Source organism: Paralichthys olivaceus, chromosome 6 (genome assembly GCF_024713975.1).
Source record: "Paralichthys olivaceus isolate ysfri-2021 chromosome 6, ASM2471397v2, whole genome shotgun sequence".
Taxonomy (NCBI): domain Eukaryota; kingdom Metazoa; phylum Chordata; class Actinopteri; order Pleuronectiformes; family Paralichthyidae; genus Paralichthys; species Paralichthys olivaceus.
The window spans coordinates 8,856,273-8,871,526 of record NC_091098.1 but is presented as its reverse complement, the minus strand read 5'-3'; the positions used below and the strand labels follow the sequence as shown (position 1 = coordinate 8,871,526).

Here is a 15,254-nt window from a genome sequence, read left to right as displayed (position 1 = left end):
CTCGTGGCAGCTGCGTCAAGCTCGAGTGCCTTACCGGAAACACAATGATTTTATCTTGACATTAAAAGCATATTCATTCTAAATCCGGGTTGATTCCCGTTGGTTAAAATAAAAAATTAACGTATTAAAGATAAAGTAAACTAATAATAATTAAAATTACTTAAAACCACCGGCGTCTGGGTTAGTACTGAAAGTAATTCAGGAGTGGGGCTTTTATTTTGAAAGGCTGGTGTTGTACTCTGTGGTAGTTTCCCGGTAGCGTGAAGCTGCAGCGGTCCGGTAGCAGCATTGACGTGTTTACCAGCAGAGGAGAAGCTGCATGTGAAGCTGCGTGTGTGTCCGCGTAGTCTCCTGTCTGTGCTGTGGAACATGGCGGACATCACTCCCGGCTCGCTGGCTTCCTCTTTGTGTGCTGCGCTGCCGCCGCTAACGAACAGCAGGTAGCGAGCGTCAACGTGCAACTTCCGCCTCCTCAGGACATCTCCGCGCCGACCCGCCGCCTCGTCCACTCACACACTTGTATCCGCCGCAGACTGAAGCATCCGCGCGCACACAGGTGAGCGTGTGAATGTTCTGCTCACCGGACCGACCGCAGGGTTCGCGTTGAGAAGAAACAGCAGAGACTGACGCGCAGCCTGAGTGGTTGAACGCACAGAGTTGTGTGACTGGAGGTTTGTGTTGAAATCTCTTTCCTCTGATCTCAGCTCAGTTTCTGTGTCACGCTGCTGAGTTTCTGTGCGCTCTGAGTGGGTTAAAGGTCCAGAGTTTCTATCTGATCTCAACCAAATCATCAGTTTCTGCCACACTGTTGTGTTTCTATGAAGTTCTTATGACTAAAGTATAACATACCGGTAAGTAGGTATTATAACACAGCTGGTATGCTCAAAGCATTGTAGGTGCAATATGTTTATAAGCTTTATTTCTGAATAGCAGGTCAAAAGAAGATGAGTCACTTCTGGAGTGACACAACAAGACCTTGTGTCAGTCATTGTTGTCTCAGTTAAGCCTCCAACAATTACCTTTATTGAGTCAGTTAAATGTAAACATAAAGTTATGTATACCATTCCTCAGCAGAGCTTAGAAGGTGGGGACATTGCTATAGTCACAATATGCCTTATCTCATCTTATCCAAGTGTTTAAAAACAAATACAGTGTTAATCATTAAAAAAATTGTGACTGTGATTGTATGTGAAATATTAGACAAAACACTTCATATTAACAGAACTGTAATAAGTATGAACTGCTTTGCAAAGATTCTGATTCTATTTTCGTCTCACCTCACACAGATGTGTTTTTTTATTTCCAGCTGCAGCAGAAGAGAACCAGTCCTTGAAGCACTCCCATCATCATCATCTCCTGCTGCACCAATCAGAAGATGGACTAACCTCTAAAAAAAAACACTTTATCAGCTCCTGATCTTATCACCCACCTGTTGGGCCCCTGAGGGCCCTCAGGTAGCACGCAGCGGGATGTCTGGCAGAAGGCATTCTGCCAGGCATCCGCTGTGGCGCCTCCTGTCGCCGTTCCGCAACCGTCAGGAGCGGGTGGTGCTGGCCCGCAGCGAGAGCCTGCCAGGGGAACATTTCCTGAAGATCACGGTCACAGAGACCACAGTGATCGAGGCTGAGTCCGGGGTCTGGAACTTGCGCTCGCTCACCTACTTGGGCTTCTGGTACTTCTTCAGCTTCTGCACCCTGTTCCTCAACAAATACATCCTGACATTGTTGGAGGGGGAGCCCAGCATGCTGGGTAGGGACAAACTATATTTCCACTTTTCATATTTACTATTAATGCAGTTAAATGAAACATGTTTTACAAGTTTTACAGGTTTTAATCTGAATGCCTATGCATGATGAATATAACTGAGCCACGAGTGTTTAGAATTACTTTCTTCCAGGATTGTAAAAGAACATGCAGAGACATGAAACCTGCTCAAAAACAAAATGCCTGCACAACTGGTGATGTGGATATGAGCAGATAGTTTTAAAGAAACTCCTCTGGTGCATTCAGGGACACCTCAATAACCAGAGTTGTCTGCCACATGCCAAGAATTGTGAAGCAAGAAAAGATATGAAATTACCTTTTTCACAATGAACATGTTCGCTCCCTTAAACAGTTTAAGACTCACTTTTACACTTTAAACATCAAATTGTTTACGATGTCGGATTTACTGCCTCAATCGTTTATGTGTCACTGCAGGATAGTTCTCACTAACTAAAATAAATGAAAATAAAAGGCTGAGCCTTAAACACACAGCCTGCAGCAGGTAGAGCTGAGCTGCTGCAGATACTATAATAAAAATGAACCTGTGAGCTTTGTCTTTGGGAAGAACAAGGTGATGGTGAATCAGGTTTCAGTTTCAGCTTTTTTGATATTCATGTTGTAGGGGTTTGCTGCTGTAGCTCTATTGTGTCTCTCTCACGCTCCCCAGGTGTTGTTCAGATGGTGTCCACCACGGTCATTGGCTGCCTGAAGATGTATGTCCCCTGTTGCATGTACCAGCACAAGTCCAGAACGGAGTATCCTCCCAACTTCATCATGATCATGTTATTTGTTGGACTCATGAGGTGAGCTCCTCTGTCTACAAACCGCAGGATTACTTGGACCACACGTTTCTCATATGTATGCATCTATCTAAATAACAACTCCTGTGACTTTTACCAGTGTTTTTGTACTGATGCAGCCCAAATTAGCCAATCACCAATTAGAAACTATTTAGCTTATAAGAAAGTAGTGCAAACTTAATCGTGGATTTTTCTAAATTGGCCGGGTCTTTGTCAGGTTCACCACCGTGGTTCTGGGCCTGGTGAGCCTGAAGAATGTGGCGGTGTCGTTTGCAGAGACGGTCAAGAGCTCAGCGCCCATCTTCACTGTCATCATGTCCCGGCTGATCCTCGGGGAGTACACAGGTAGACACTGATGACACATGATTTAGTGGTACACTAATCTGTGTATGTCTGTATAAGGTCAAGAAATGTGGTAATACCAGCTGCTAAGGATGGTATCTGTTGATGTATTTGAACCAAGGTGTCCTGTAAATCCTGAAATAATGGGGGAAAAAATCATTGCATCAAATGTATATCCCATATATAGCTTATATACACAAATTTGGATCAGAAAAAAGATAATGTCTGACAGGAGTACATGTGGGTATATTTGATATCTAAGCAATCTAGTTGAAATCATAATCCACGATCAGCTGCCACCACGATCCATGATGCTGCTGCAGCTGTGATCCTTGATCTGCAACGATATATAAAACACAATATGTGAAATAAAACTTTAAAATGGAATGCCCATAACATAATCACAGACATTTAGCAGTATTCAAAGTAAAATCCAAATATTCATGCATGCTGAGAGATATTTATCTCATTTACCTTTCAATGCTTAAAGGTCCAGTTTGTAAGATTTAGGTGAAAGGGATCTATTGGCAGAAATTTAATGTAGAATAATCCTCATGATGTTTTCACTAGTTCATTTCATCTAAATTGTATGAATTGTAGTTTTCTTTACCCCAGAAATACCCTTTATATTTAAATACTTTATATTTACATCGAGGGGGTGTTTTTTACATTAGTCCAGACTGGACAAACTAACTGAGTTTTTATGACAACTGAAGCTAGCACAGGTTATTTTTCATGTTTGGAAGGGGAGGGTGAGGTGAGGAGTGTTCAGCTGCAACATGCAATTTCAACACTAGATATTACAAAACTACACGCTGTACCTTTGACTGGTATGATATCATCGTAAGATAACAGAGTGTCATCTTGTTTACTTTATACTTCTCAACACAGTGCAGGTGGCTGACAAACGTTTTCTGAGCTGTGTTTACAAGAACTCTTCCCCCCTCAGCAAGAACTCACTTTTCCCATCATGTTGTACAAACGTAGTTTCAAATTTCTTGTTTTTATGCCCTGGAGGAGAAACCATCTCCATCCACTTACATAATCTAACTTTAGAGATCACTCACAGTTTGTCTGACATCAAGTGACGCATGACTAACCTTCTGGAAAGCAGGTGACCCTCCATAATTCTGGTTATCCTGCTATTTAGAATGGGGTGCAAAGCTTTTATGACAAATTTAGTGATTGTGCTGTGACTTTTATTCTCTTAGCTGTGGATGAAAATATTTGTACAGCATCAATTCTTTTTCAAATAAAAAATCTGTAAAGGTACTATGACAGGATATTTACTTTCAGTAACAGGCTTGGTTTGGAATCTTCCTCTCTGACATGACTCCCCCTCATTGTTTCCAGCAGTGTAGAGTTTGACGTCATTGTTTTGTAATGCACAACTGTCAGAAAAACACCAGCTTTGATAAAAAAACAACGGATAAATTCTGAGGTATACACTTTGGACAGTTTGGAACAGCTTCTCTAACTGTAACTGACTGTTGGTTCCCAAGTATAATACCAGAAGAGCTTTGACAGTGAAAGGAGGTAAGGAGTGATGTGGTATTGAAGAGTTTTCCCCTTTTTCATTATGTGTGCTGTTTATTTTGCAACCTGCAGGCCTGTGGGTGAACCTGTCCCTGTTCCCTGTCATGGCCGGCCTGGCCCTGTGCACAGCCACAGAGATCAGCTTCAACATGCTCGGCTTCTCCGCCGCGCTCTCCACCAACGTCATGGACTGGTACTGCAGTAATCCACACAGCCACATCAGCACTGTGATGATTTATTTAACCCGTTATCTCTGATCTCAGTTTACAGAACGTGTTTTCCAAAAAGCTGCTCAGCGGAGACACATACAAGTTCAGGTAAAAGACTGTGATACTTTCCATATATAAAAGTAAAATGACAGCTTTCTGTAAAAATAGAAACTCATTAATGATCTACTGAATGTATTTTAGCCCTCCAGAGCTGCAGTTCTATACAAGTGCAGCAGCAGTCATCATGCTTATACCTGCCTGGATGTTCCTCCTGGTAGGTGAACACAGAAATGTTGCGACAATTATTATTGCTTTAAATTATTGTCAGGGCTAAACCTGTGTAATTACTGTACAAATTATAATTAAGTGAATAGTGGGATTGATTTTCTGAAATATAAAAGCAGCACGACACAGATAAGTGCATGTTGGACAGTTGCCAGTCCTGCATGTGGCAGGACTAAAGGTCAAGACTGATGTACCAGTGTAAATGTCACGGGGTGTGTCTGTGTTTTCAGGACTTTCCAGTGATTGGGAAGAGCGGGCGGAGCCTTATCTTCAGTCAAGACATTATCCTGTTGCTGCTTTTTGACGGTGGCCTGTTCCACCTGCAGAGCGTCACTGCCTATGCTCTCATGGGTCGGATTTCCCCTGTTACCTTCAGGTAGGAAATGCGTGCAAACCTGTAAAAACCACTCCTTTATTCCACCTACAGTTAATAATACACACTACTGGCCACTGTATTATGCTGACTATGATCACTTTTATCTCCAGGACAGCAGAGTTCACGGTGAGGTTTTTTAGGTAATAACGAGCTGTGTCTGCAGATTGTTCAGTCATGCACACTGCACACTGCACACCCTCAGGGGACCTGTGACGATTTTACACAAGTCTGTTTACAGGTCTTTGTGGTTATAAGGGCATATGTCTGGATTTGAGGAATTCAAGTTTGAAAATGAAAACATCAGTAGTCCACTCCTCAAATCTGCTGTCAGTGGTCAATTTGCACTCTAGGCAATGTAGACATCAGATTTTGTCGTGGAATAGATGCAAATAGATTTGCAAATTCTAAATTGTCAGGCCATATTCTAGTTGACTAAAGTGGTACCCTGCATGGTCTACAAACTACTGTACATATACATTCATACGTATACATTTGTGAACTCATGCCACGTGATGCTTGAGTGTGGAAACATCCCACTAATTATGGAATTAATAGACAAAAGATTCTCCAGAGCTCGTCCTAGAATAATCCTGTTTTTAAACAAAGCAATCCAATGATTAGCAACATAAGCTAATACTCTATTAATTCTAACTCAGCAAACCACAATCGTGCCAGCTGGAGTTACAATCCATTTAATATTTAATAATATTTTCCATCTATTATTTTTACAGTGAGTACAGATGAGGGGTGTTTGGGGGTGTAAGTATTGCTTCTGTTTCAGGAGGGGTCCACAGTACTGGATTTTGGTAGCTCGCGCTCTAAAATGCAGTCAAATGGTATCTAACATCTCTGGCTTGCTCACTGACTTCAGAAGGAGTTAACTGCTGTTAGATTAACCAGTTTAAAATGGGAGTGAAGGAAGCGTCCAAACCATGTTTCTCAAAACAGGCAACAATCTTACTGAGACCAGGAACTGAATTGATTCGATGTTAACGACAATAGTAACAACCCTTATACTTTCTTTCTCCATCAGTGTTGCCAGTACTGTCAAGCACGCCCTCTCGGTGTGGCTGAGCGTCATCGTGTTCAGTAACAAGATCACAATCCTCAGCGCCACCGGCACCATCTTCGTGTTCATCGGGGTCTTCTTTTACAACAAGGCCAGACAGATCCAGAGACAGAACTTACAGGCAATGGCTGCTGAGCAGAACCACAAACCACTAATGGACGACCAGGACTTCCTCGCTCCTCACTCTCACAGAGGTCTTGGCACTTAAAGGACAGACGTGCTGCTTTAAATGGGATCAAATTATGAACAATGATCTGTTTGCTCGCCTGTGGCTGTCCAGACAGGATTACTGGATATTTACACTCTGCCAGAGAAGCAACAATATGCAAGCTTTGCTGAGCAACAAGAGGTGATTAATTTCGTTGGGCTGAAAGTCCATGCAGCTAAAGTTTCAGTGTGTAGCATGAAGTGGCATTTTAGCAGTGAAGTTGCATATTGCAAACTGTCCCCTACTCCTTGCCTCACTGGCTAAAGTTGAAACACGGCAGCACAACATGTCAGACTACATGACACAAGGATTCTTATTTTTAGGTGATTTACACTAATATAAACATAATTTTAAACATTGTATTCCATTTCTGTAGCTAGATCCGTGTAAATCCTACACACCGGTCCTTTTTAATCAATTTTCATGGACCGGAAACAAAGCCTGTCAATCACTTGATCTGAACAATGACTGCAAAGTTCCACTGAGTGAAATGAACAGTAGTTATTCCTTTTGATCACCAGCTTCCAGAACCTGCAGAGCTGTTGCAGTAACAAACGCACTCTGAATTATTACAACATTTTTCAAACTGAACATCAGAGAAGAGTTTTTAAATGATGTACAGTTCAGCTTTCCTGTTCAACCTGCTGCACCTGTTTCTGGCAGTTTAAGCCACTGACTGTTATTTTTTTATTACTGTCACAGAAGATCCTATCCTGTTAACAGAAGTAACATAGTTCAATAACAGATACTGGTGAGTGGGAATGAAAGATGAACCTATTGCAAGTCAGTGAACCATCAAAATGATTTAGAATATTTTTTTAAGGTGCAATAGTTTTGTAAAGTTGCTTTAAAGAAAAAACACTGATACTTTTTTTTCATTCAGTGTCAATGTCATGTCTTAATGCTTGAAGAAGACTTTGGTGTGTGGCTTGGTACAGGTCGCTGGTCTAACCATGTCAACACTAGTTCCTTGGAACAGAATCTTCTTTCACCTCGACCTTTATAATCATCCTTGATTCTATGCTTTGATGAAAACTGGTCAGTAAAATGAGGAAGCTCAGGGTTTCCTTCAGCTGTCTGAAGGAAGTGACTTCTGTAAACAATTCCGGTGGGAAGTGATTTTATCTCATCTGTGGTACAGCATCTGCTGAATGTAGTGTGCTATAGTGAATATCTGTGGAGCATCGAAGCTGTAAGATTTTACTGTAGTGACGGTGTAACCTACTCTGTAAAGTTTGAGATGTGAATAGGGCACAATCACCTGAGATGTGAGGCTCTTTGGAGGCTTATTGAGCCAAAGCTTAGCCTGGCTGACTGACTGACTGACTGACACTTTTTAAAAAGCCCCATGAGGAACATTTGAAAGCCACATTCTGCATTCAAGGAATGCTTATCATCTATCAGGAACTTTTATGTGCTATGATTTTTTATTTTTTTATTTTCTTAGTAAACTAACTCCCCCAGTGCATGCTGGGATGGCATCCCTGGCAACCCTGATCAGTAAATTAATTAACGGATGAGTAACTGATTATTACACATTCATAATCTTAAAAAAATAAATACAATTTGCAAGTCTGGTTTTTATTTTATTTTGTGGCTCATTGGCTCAGATCAGTTAAGTCTGACAACCAGACAGTTCAAGGTTTTAAAGTCAGTAAAATAAGGTGAATGGTAAAATGAATATTCAATCTGTTAGAATCATCCATCTGAGCTTACAAAAAAACCTCCCTGGTTTGGTTTTTGACTTTCTCTCATACAGTTGTTTGCTTCTTGTGCAAAGAGAGATTAATAGCAACATTACAAATATTTCCATTCGTTTGACCTCCAGATAAAGTAAATCATGTTTGTGTAGTAGTCATCTGATCTGTTTCACTGTGTACCAATTTCTCAGGTGATTGCTGTGTTATCCTAAACAAATATAAAACAAAAAAATTAAAGTTGTAAGAAACCTTTTTTTTTTTTTTTTTTAAACGCTTTTGGCCCCTGTTTTATTTAATGTAAAACATATTTCTATGTGCTATCGTATGGCCTACTTTAAATGCAAACAACAGCTGATGGAGAAGTTCAGGATAAATTAAAGTTCACATTCACCAGGTGTTGCCAGCGCCTCACTTTTTTTTTTTTTTTTTTACAAACACATTAGTGCCAAAAAATTATCTAATCATGTTAATGTTTCTGAGATAACTGCTCCCAGTCTCCTGCTCTGCACATGCGTCCAGGCTTCTTTCAGTTTATCTATTAGTCGAGAGTGACTGACAAAGTCCATCGGTTCTCTGACACATCTGTGGTAATAATTGTCAGATAGTTTTTTGTTTTTTCTAATGCATTTTTATGAATGTTTATGCTTGCTTTACTTTTGTGCCACAGAAAAGTTGGTTATTTCTTTTCTGACTTGAGCATTTTATTAATTTACATAATAAACACGTTCATTCTACCAGCTTCCTCTAATTGTCTGAGCATGTTTCTCAGTAAGACGCTCATAAAAAACACAAATCCATGTAGTTTATCATTAAGGTTTACAGATGCTAAGAGTAGAAGATGGACAGAGCAGATTTGAACTCTATATTTGGGATCATGCAAATCAGATGTGAAAATATTCTGTGATGTTGCCAAAATATGCACAGTAGCATACCGGATATTCAGTCTCACCGATAGAAGTGCTCAACCATTCGTGACTCAATCATGACATTTCAACCTGTTTTTAAAGCATCAAATAACTAATTAAAACCAAACCTACCAGAAAAATGAACTATTGAACAAACAGTTTGATAAGAACTACCTACAGTGACAGAAGCCATCTTTCAACAATGAATTTAATGTGTACTTTGACATTTCACATCCTCTAAGATGGAGGAATTTTCTGACCTTTAATGCAACCAGGTGGCGAGCTAGACACTTTGGCTTTACTTTTGAGGAGCTGTCATGTCATCCATCTTTACATAGAGTCTATGCTATAAACAAACAACACAATGCTGACAAATCACCAAATTAGCATATTGAGTGTGTTAGCAAACATGGATTAGTATTAAATTGGCATTGTAGTTGCTCTTTGGCATCAGGCAAATGGTGTAATGATACTAATGTGATTATTGGGGATGAATCAAATCAAAAGTAAAGTTGAAAGATGATAAACTAATGTGCTCTAAAGGTGTGGTTATGAGAAGTCCTATTCACACTAAACTCATTTGTCATTTGAATCTTGATTGCAGCTGCTTTCAGGCAAAGTCCTTGAACTAGATGTCACAGCCTTCATTAGCAGATGAGTTGGCTCAGTTGTCATGGAGATGTTTTAGTTGTCCCTTTAAGTTTGTTGAATCTCAACAATTTCAGGACAAAGAGGTCTAACAACAGTTTAGTTTTAACAGCTAGCACCTAAACATTGTCAACTGTGCGCCAGACACCAGAGTTAGACTGGACCGAAGATTTTTCAGTTTTCAGTGACAGTTTGTCATTGTCAGACTTCTCGTCATCTCGCTGATGGACAGAAAATCTTCATCAGACGCTCGTAGCTGAGGAAGGTGACAGCATTGACGGGAAAGGCCCTCAGGCTGTTGAGTAGCAGGCCCTTGAAAAACACCCTTGCTCCCTCCTCTCTAACACTCACTCTCATGCAGTGCAGGACTCCGCTGTATTCCCGTCCGCCCGCCCCTGACATCTGGAGTCGGGCTTTCACCACATCCATGGGCGTGGCAAAGATCCAGGTCACCACTCCTGCGATGCCACCTGCCATCAATATTGCAAACGTATCTGATGACAGAAGAGTTAAGAACTTAAGTCATGTGAGAAATGAGAAACATAACAGAAGTGGTTAAATTGCATTTGGGAGAGCTAGTGCAAATCTCAACATTGTTCTGTAGTTGTTATATTTAGCTTTTTTTAAACAACTTTGATGTCTTATATGGAAGCACTTTTCCACCAAGAAACACAAAAAGATGACAGGAAAATGAATCGGGAAAACCCCAAATTAGGTTTTATAATGACATTCAACTCACATTTTTGAGATATTTTATTTTGACTTATATCAAAAGTATAATACATACATACTATATGTAAAATTTTACTTAATTTGACTGATAGTCATTTTAGTCTTTTAGTATCTCATCATTTTATTTTTGGGTGTTCTTCATTTTTATGATTTATATATTTTTTCCTGATCGTAATGGGACTCTATGTCACATACTACCCTAGTGACAAGTTCAATGACAAAGCTCACATGCATGCGCTGCTTTAACACTTGACAGTGGGCGTGCCATGTGCCTGAGTCTTGGTGCTGTTGTGAATGCCATGGCGACAACAACCAATCATACTTTCACGCTCAGGACAGACAACATAGCCACATTTGGTAATAATGTGCCGTGCTGGCTGCATATGCAATGCTGAAAGTGAAGTCCACAACCAGATGAACAAACACCAGCTCATCCTGACATTTGCAGTCAGGCAGAACCTGTATTTGCTTTACATACACAAGTAAAGCAAACTAAACCAAAGCAGCAAAACCAAAATGCAGTGCAGCAATGCATGGTGTCACCCCATTCAAATTAATGTGCAACAATTCGATTGCAGCCTCAAACGCGTCTGTGGTAGTGCTTCATGAGGGTTAGTGCTGTTGAGTCGATCTCTGTGAAGCTGACCTGATTCTTTGCCACTCCCTGTCAGGGCTACTCGAGTGACCTCATACGGCAAAAAGTAGAGTCCGTAGCAGGGTACATCCCTCAGTGCGAGGGCCAGCCCTCCTCTGAACAGACCTCTGGGTCCTTCCTCCTTCAGGATGACGGCAACACAGTGAATGGGTCCCCGGTATCGGTTAGCAGATGTTTGACCCTGCAGACGCACCTTCACCAGGTCGATAGGTGCACAGACAGACACCTGAAACAAGTCATTAAAAGGGTCAGTCCACCCAAATTACAAGCCATGAAGATAGTTTTTTTTTTTCAGACAGTATATTTGCTTGAGTTTATATATGCTCAGCTTGTGCTCACACTGTGCACTTGCAGACTTCCTGTGCTCCAGCTTAATGTTTTGGCAAATACAACATACTCCCACCCTTTTTTCCACCACCCTGTTCTTTTGTTGACAGTGGAACTTGATCTGCAGGGCTGCAGGTACAATTGAGCCACCTGTTTTCGCCCACTGAATAAAACTGGATGATGCGGTTAGTCAGAGTGGACTAACTGTACAATAGGGCTGTGACTGTGAGCACATTACCGCACTTATGTGATCCCTGCCTATGAGTTTATACTGTCAGCAAGTGTGCAGGCAGGCTTATGATTCTTGTAACAAAAATGAATTTAATTTTTTTAATCTCCTGAACACCAATTTTTGTTGCAGCTATTTTACAGGGAGTTGACTTATGAAGAGGAGACATCTATCGTCCAATCACCTCATTCATGAAACACGTCATCTTCAGTAACAACAGGCTCGGGTGCTTCCTTTTCTCTTTGCTGAGGAGCCCTCTCTGTTCCTTTGTGATATTTTCCAGTCAGCGCTTGGTTGAAGAGCCTCTTGGAAGCCTCCTGGTGGTCGGATAAGATACTGACATCAGACTAATTCTTAACTGTTATTTTGGTCCTTGTTAATGAATGTATAAGACCAAAGGTTGGGTTTATTATTGACAGTAGTAATATGTTCATGCTTCTCTCCAGATGAGTCTGATCTGAATGAGGCCCTGATTCGTTTCAGACAACAAATGTTTAAACTATAGTTTCAGCCTGAACATGAGAACCAGGGTAAATTACCACTTGAAAACAATAACCATCCAAGTTCAATGGTATTTATTTATATAGTCCTTTTCTAGTCTTGATGACCACTGAAAGTGCGTCACAGTACAGTTGTGGCATTCACCCATTCATACACACTGAACTTCTGGATTGTGGATGGCCCGCTCTTTAACAGCTGCCCACTTAAAGGGATAGTTCACCCAAAAATTTAAATTCACTCATTATCTACTCATCACTATGCCAATAAAGGGGTGGGTGAAGTGTTTGAGTCCACGAAACAGTTCTGGATTTTCAGGGGTAAACAGTGTTGCAGCCAAATCCAATTCAATTTAGTTAGAAGTTAATAAAAAGTCAAAGAAAAGGAGCAGCGAACATTTAGGATAAAATCATGGTGTGAATGATGTCGTTTCGAGTCAAATATGAATGAGAGGGCTTACGGACCTGAAACTGTGGAACACAAAAATGCTGAATAAAACTAGAAGTAATTTTGCTGCTGCCTCTGTGAATGGAGAATTTTCACAGCCTGGGAATGGTCAGTTCTATAATACTGTGGAGTCCTACAGTCGTTATGCCAGTAATATCTGCAGCCATTGTCCTTCCAGGTGCTTTGGATGAAAGCAGCCAGTGAACGTGAGGTGTTCTTACCTGCATCAGACCTGAGAAACAGCCAGCAGTAAAGACGTGTGCAGCCGAGGCCGGTTTGCTACGGTCACAGCGCTGAGACTGAGTGAGGTAATCCAAGGCATTACTGTAAGAGCCAAAGACAATGGAGTTGATGATGCCAGTGGTCAGCACCGGAAATGCCATGCCCTTGAAGAAACCATGGAGCTAATGGGGAAAAAATGAATACTGTAAGTGAGCATCAATATGTGGAGGCTGGTGCTATTTATGTGGTGATATGTTGTGAAACTGTTGAAAAGTGTGTGGCCCTTACCCCTTCATGAGAGTATGTTTTAGCCACACAGTGAAGTATTCCTTTATACATGGAATGGGCCTGCAGACGCACCTACAAATAAAACATAATGTGTCTGAAAAAAAGCTGGTTTTATGCAATTCATCGGGTTTATAAACTAAAGTGTGTTCTCCAACCTTCACAGTGTCTAATGGATGTCCAACTGCCAGTCCCAGTGCGCCTACAATACAATAACCAGCAAGCAAATTTTGTTTCTGCACATGTATACAACTATAATACTATTATGCAAATAGTACTGTATTCAAAACGATTTTGCTGTACCTGAAATGCTCCCAGCTATGAACTCCACAAAAGGCATGTCTTCCACAACTTCACAACCTGCAAAGAAAACCAGTGAGATCGACCAGTCGTAAAGATAATCCCTGAGGATGATGTTTAACAGCTTCTATACCGCAAACTATCAGTTGTGTCACAACCATGAGTGGTTAATATATTACTGACCATAAACTGATATGGGCAGCGGCAGCCTTAAGCATCAATTGTTCTTCTGAAATCTGGGGGCCCCTTGGAGGGTGGAGCTCTAAACCACTCTAAACGCTTTACAGTACAGGTCGCATTAACCCATTCACACACACATTCTTTGCACACACCACATTTACCTAATAATTTACGCACCACATATATTTATTTTCACAAAGGTTCAGTAAGGAATCTGTCTACCTTCTGTGCCACAGCTGTAAGCCCACATGCATTTGAGTAAAGTCAAATTAAGGCCCAGTGTGAAGTCAAAATCCTGCTGAACCTCTTACCAGGCCCCTTCATGTGACTTCATTTTCAAAGAATTTTCCTCACCTTACTTTTTCTCCACTTGTGTTTCATCAATGGCTTGAAACAGACATTTCGTGTGTAATTATTATTAAAGCATTAGTCTACATGCAAAGGAAGATTTGTGATCTTTGTCGAACTGGTTTACCTGCTAAGTCACCTCATTGTTTGAACAACGTCCTCATCAACGTAAACATAGTGGCTGCAGCATTGATTAGGACACACGTGCCCTTGAAATCAGGTTATATTGAAGCCTGGCGGATTGATGGGCACCATGAGAAACCCACTTTAGTATTGTATGACAGACAATGCAAGCTCCCACTTCAAAACACATAGCCAAACTCTCCCCCGCTCATTCCGGGGTGCGCATTTTCCACAAACATTACGTAGCACGTTAGAGTGATTTCAAACTAAAAGGCGACACTCCTGTGAATGGGACGTGACACTGTGAAGGAAGGAAGGTAATGTTCAGAGAACAAATGAATCAACTCATTGATACTGTGTGATTAATAAGTAAAACAGTAAAATGAAGACATATCTGAATTACAAGCAACAAAACAAGAGACGGACGGTCCTTGAGAATCTACCTGTCTCCACAGACTTATTTCATACTTCCTCGTAATTCAGATTGACATTAAAAATAAACTACCGCTTTCCACAAACTTATTTCACTTCGCAATGACAGTCCACCACCTCAGTCTCAGTCGGACAATATCAGGACAATCTGAATTTCAAAGTAAAAGCCCTGGGAAATATATCATTTTCAGTTTTTCCCCCGGGTGAGTCTGATTCAATGCCGAGGCTGGACTCACATGATTTTCATTGATCTTACTCGAGCTGCTTTGACTCTTGCTTCGGGATCCAGATCCTCTTTTGTCCCAGGAGTTAATTGCAGTGACGTGTGTCCTGAGAGCTTCTCCAGAGCTGCATCACTGCATCATTCGGTGCAACACAGTCGAACCCCGACGAGCAGTGGAGAACATGGACACGAATCCCGGTGGTCTCAGGATCGTTAGATTTGATCCACGCAACAGACGCAACGCTACTCTCTTGTTTTTTTACGCTTTGTAAATGTGATTTCCTCCGTGAACGACTGCGAGTCTGTGACCGCTGCTGCTCCCAACTCCCCACACTGTTCACCTTTACCTTTAATCATCAATAACAGTAATCATGTATCGGAGATCAGGTGATCAAGTGAGGGGACTGATGT

General features: G+C 41.2%; 3 protein-coding genes across 8 annotated transcripts in view; 1 reads left to right on the top strand and 2 right to left on the bottom strand.

The window, feature by feature from the left end:
- LOC109630580 (uncharacterized) overlaps window positions 1-289 on the bottom strand; it is a 13,141-nt gene extending 12,852 nt beyond the window's left edge. The window contains exon 1 of the mRNA XM_069527342.1: window positions 239-289. Within this exon, the coding sequence (XP_069383443.1) occupies window positions 239-289 (51 nt within the window). The remainder of the gene's footprint in view (window positions 1-238) is intronic.
- LOC109630880 (solute carrier family 35 member E2A) lies at window positions 242-9,031 on the top strand. 2 transcript variants are annotated; one of them, XM_020089365.2, is made up of 9 exons: window positions 242-671; window positions 1,307-1,749; window positions 2,432-2,567; window positions 2,782-2,909; window positions 4,515-4,635; window positions 4,706-4,759; window positions 4,853-4,925; window positions 5,167-5,312; window positions 6,346-9,031. In XM_020089365.2, the coding sequence occupies exons 2-9, from the start codon at window positions 1,470-1,472 to the stop codon at window positions 6,587-6,589; spliced, it is 1,182 nt and encodes a 393-aa protein (XP_019944924.1). In that variant the 5' UTR covers window positions 242-671; window positions 1,307-1,469; the 3' UTR covers window positions 6,590-9,031. The 2 variants fall into 2 exon arrangements, with proteins under 2 accessions (XP_019944924.1, XP_019944925.1); XM_020089366.2 differs by having other exon boundaries at window positions 252-556.
- Window positions 3,064-15,254, bottom strand: LOC109630881 (solute carrier family 25 member 45). 5 transcript variants are annotated; one of them, XM_069526900.1, is made up of 8 exons: window positions 14,857-15,254; window positions 13,541-13,597; window positions 13,396-13,439; window positions 13,241-13,312; window positions 12,952-13,134; window positions 11,221-11,455; window positions 10,194-10,336; window positions 3,064-3,243 (listed from the first exon to the last, which is right to left on the bottom strand). In XM_069526900.1, the coding sequence occupies exons 2-8, from the start codon at window positions 13,575-13,577 to the stop codon at window positions 3,196-3,198; spliced, it is 762 nt and encodes a 253-aa protein (XP_069383001.1). In that variant the 5' UTR covers window positions 13,578-13,597; window positions 14,857-15,254; the 3' UTR covers window positions 3,064-3,195. The 5 variants fall into 5 exon arrangements, with proteins under 5 accessions (XP_069383001.1, XP_019944926.1, XP_019944927.1 ...); XM_020089367.2 differs by lacking the exon at window positions 3,064-3,243 and having other exon boundaries at window positions 9,140-10,336; XM_020089368.2 differs by lacking the exon at window positions 3,064-3,243 and having other exon boundaries at window positions 9,140-10,336; window positions 14,877-15,014.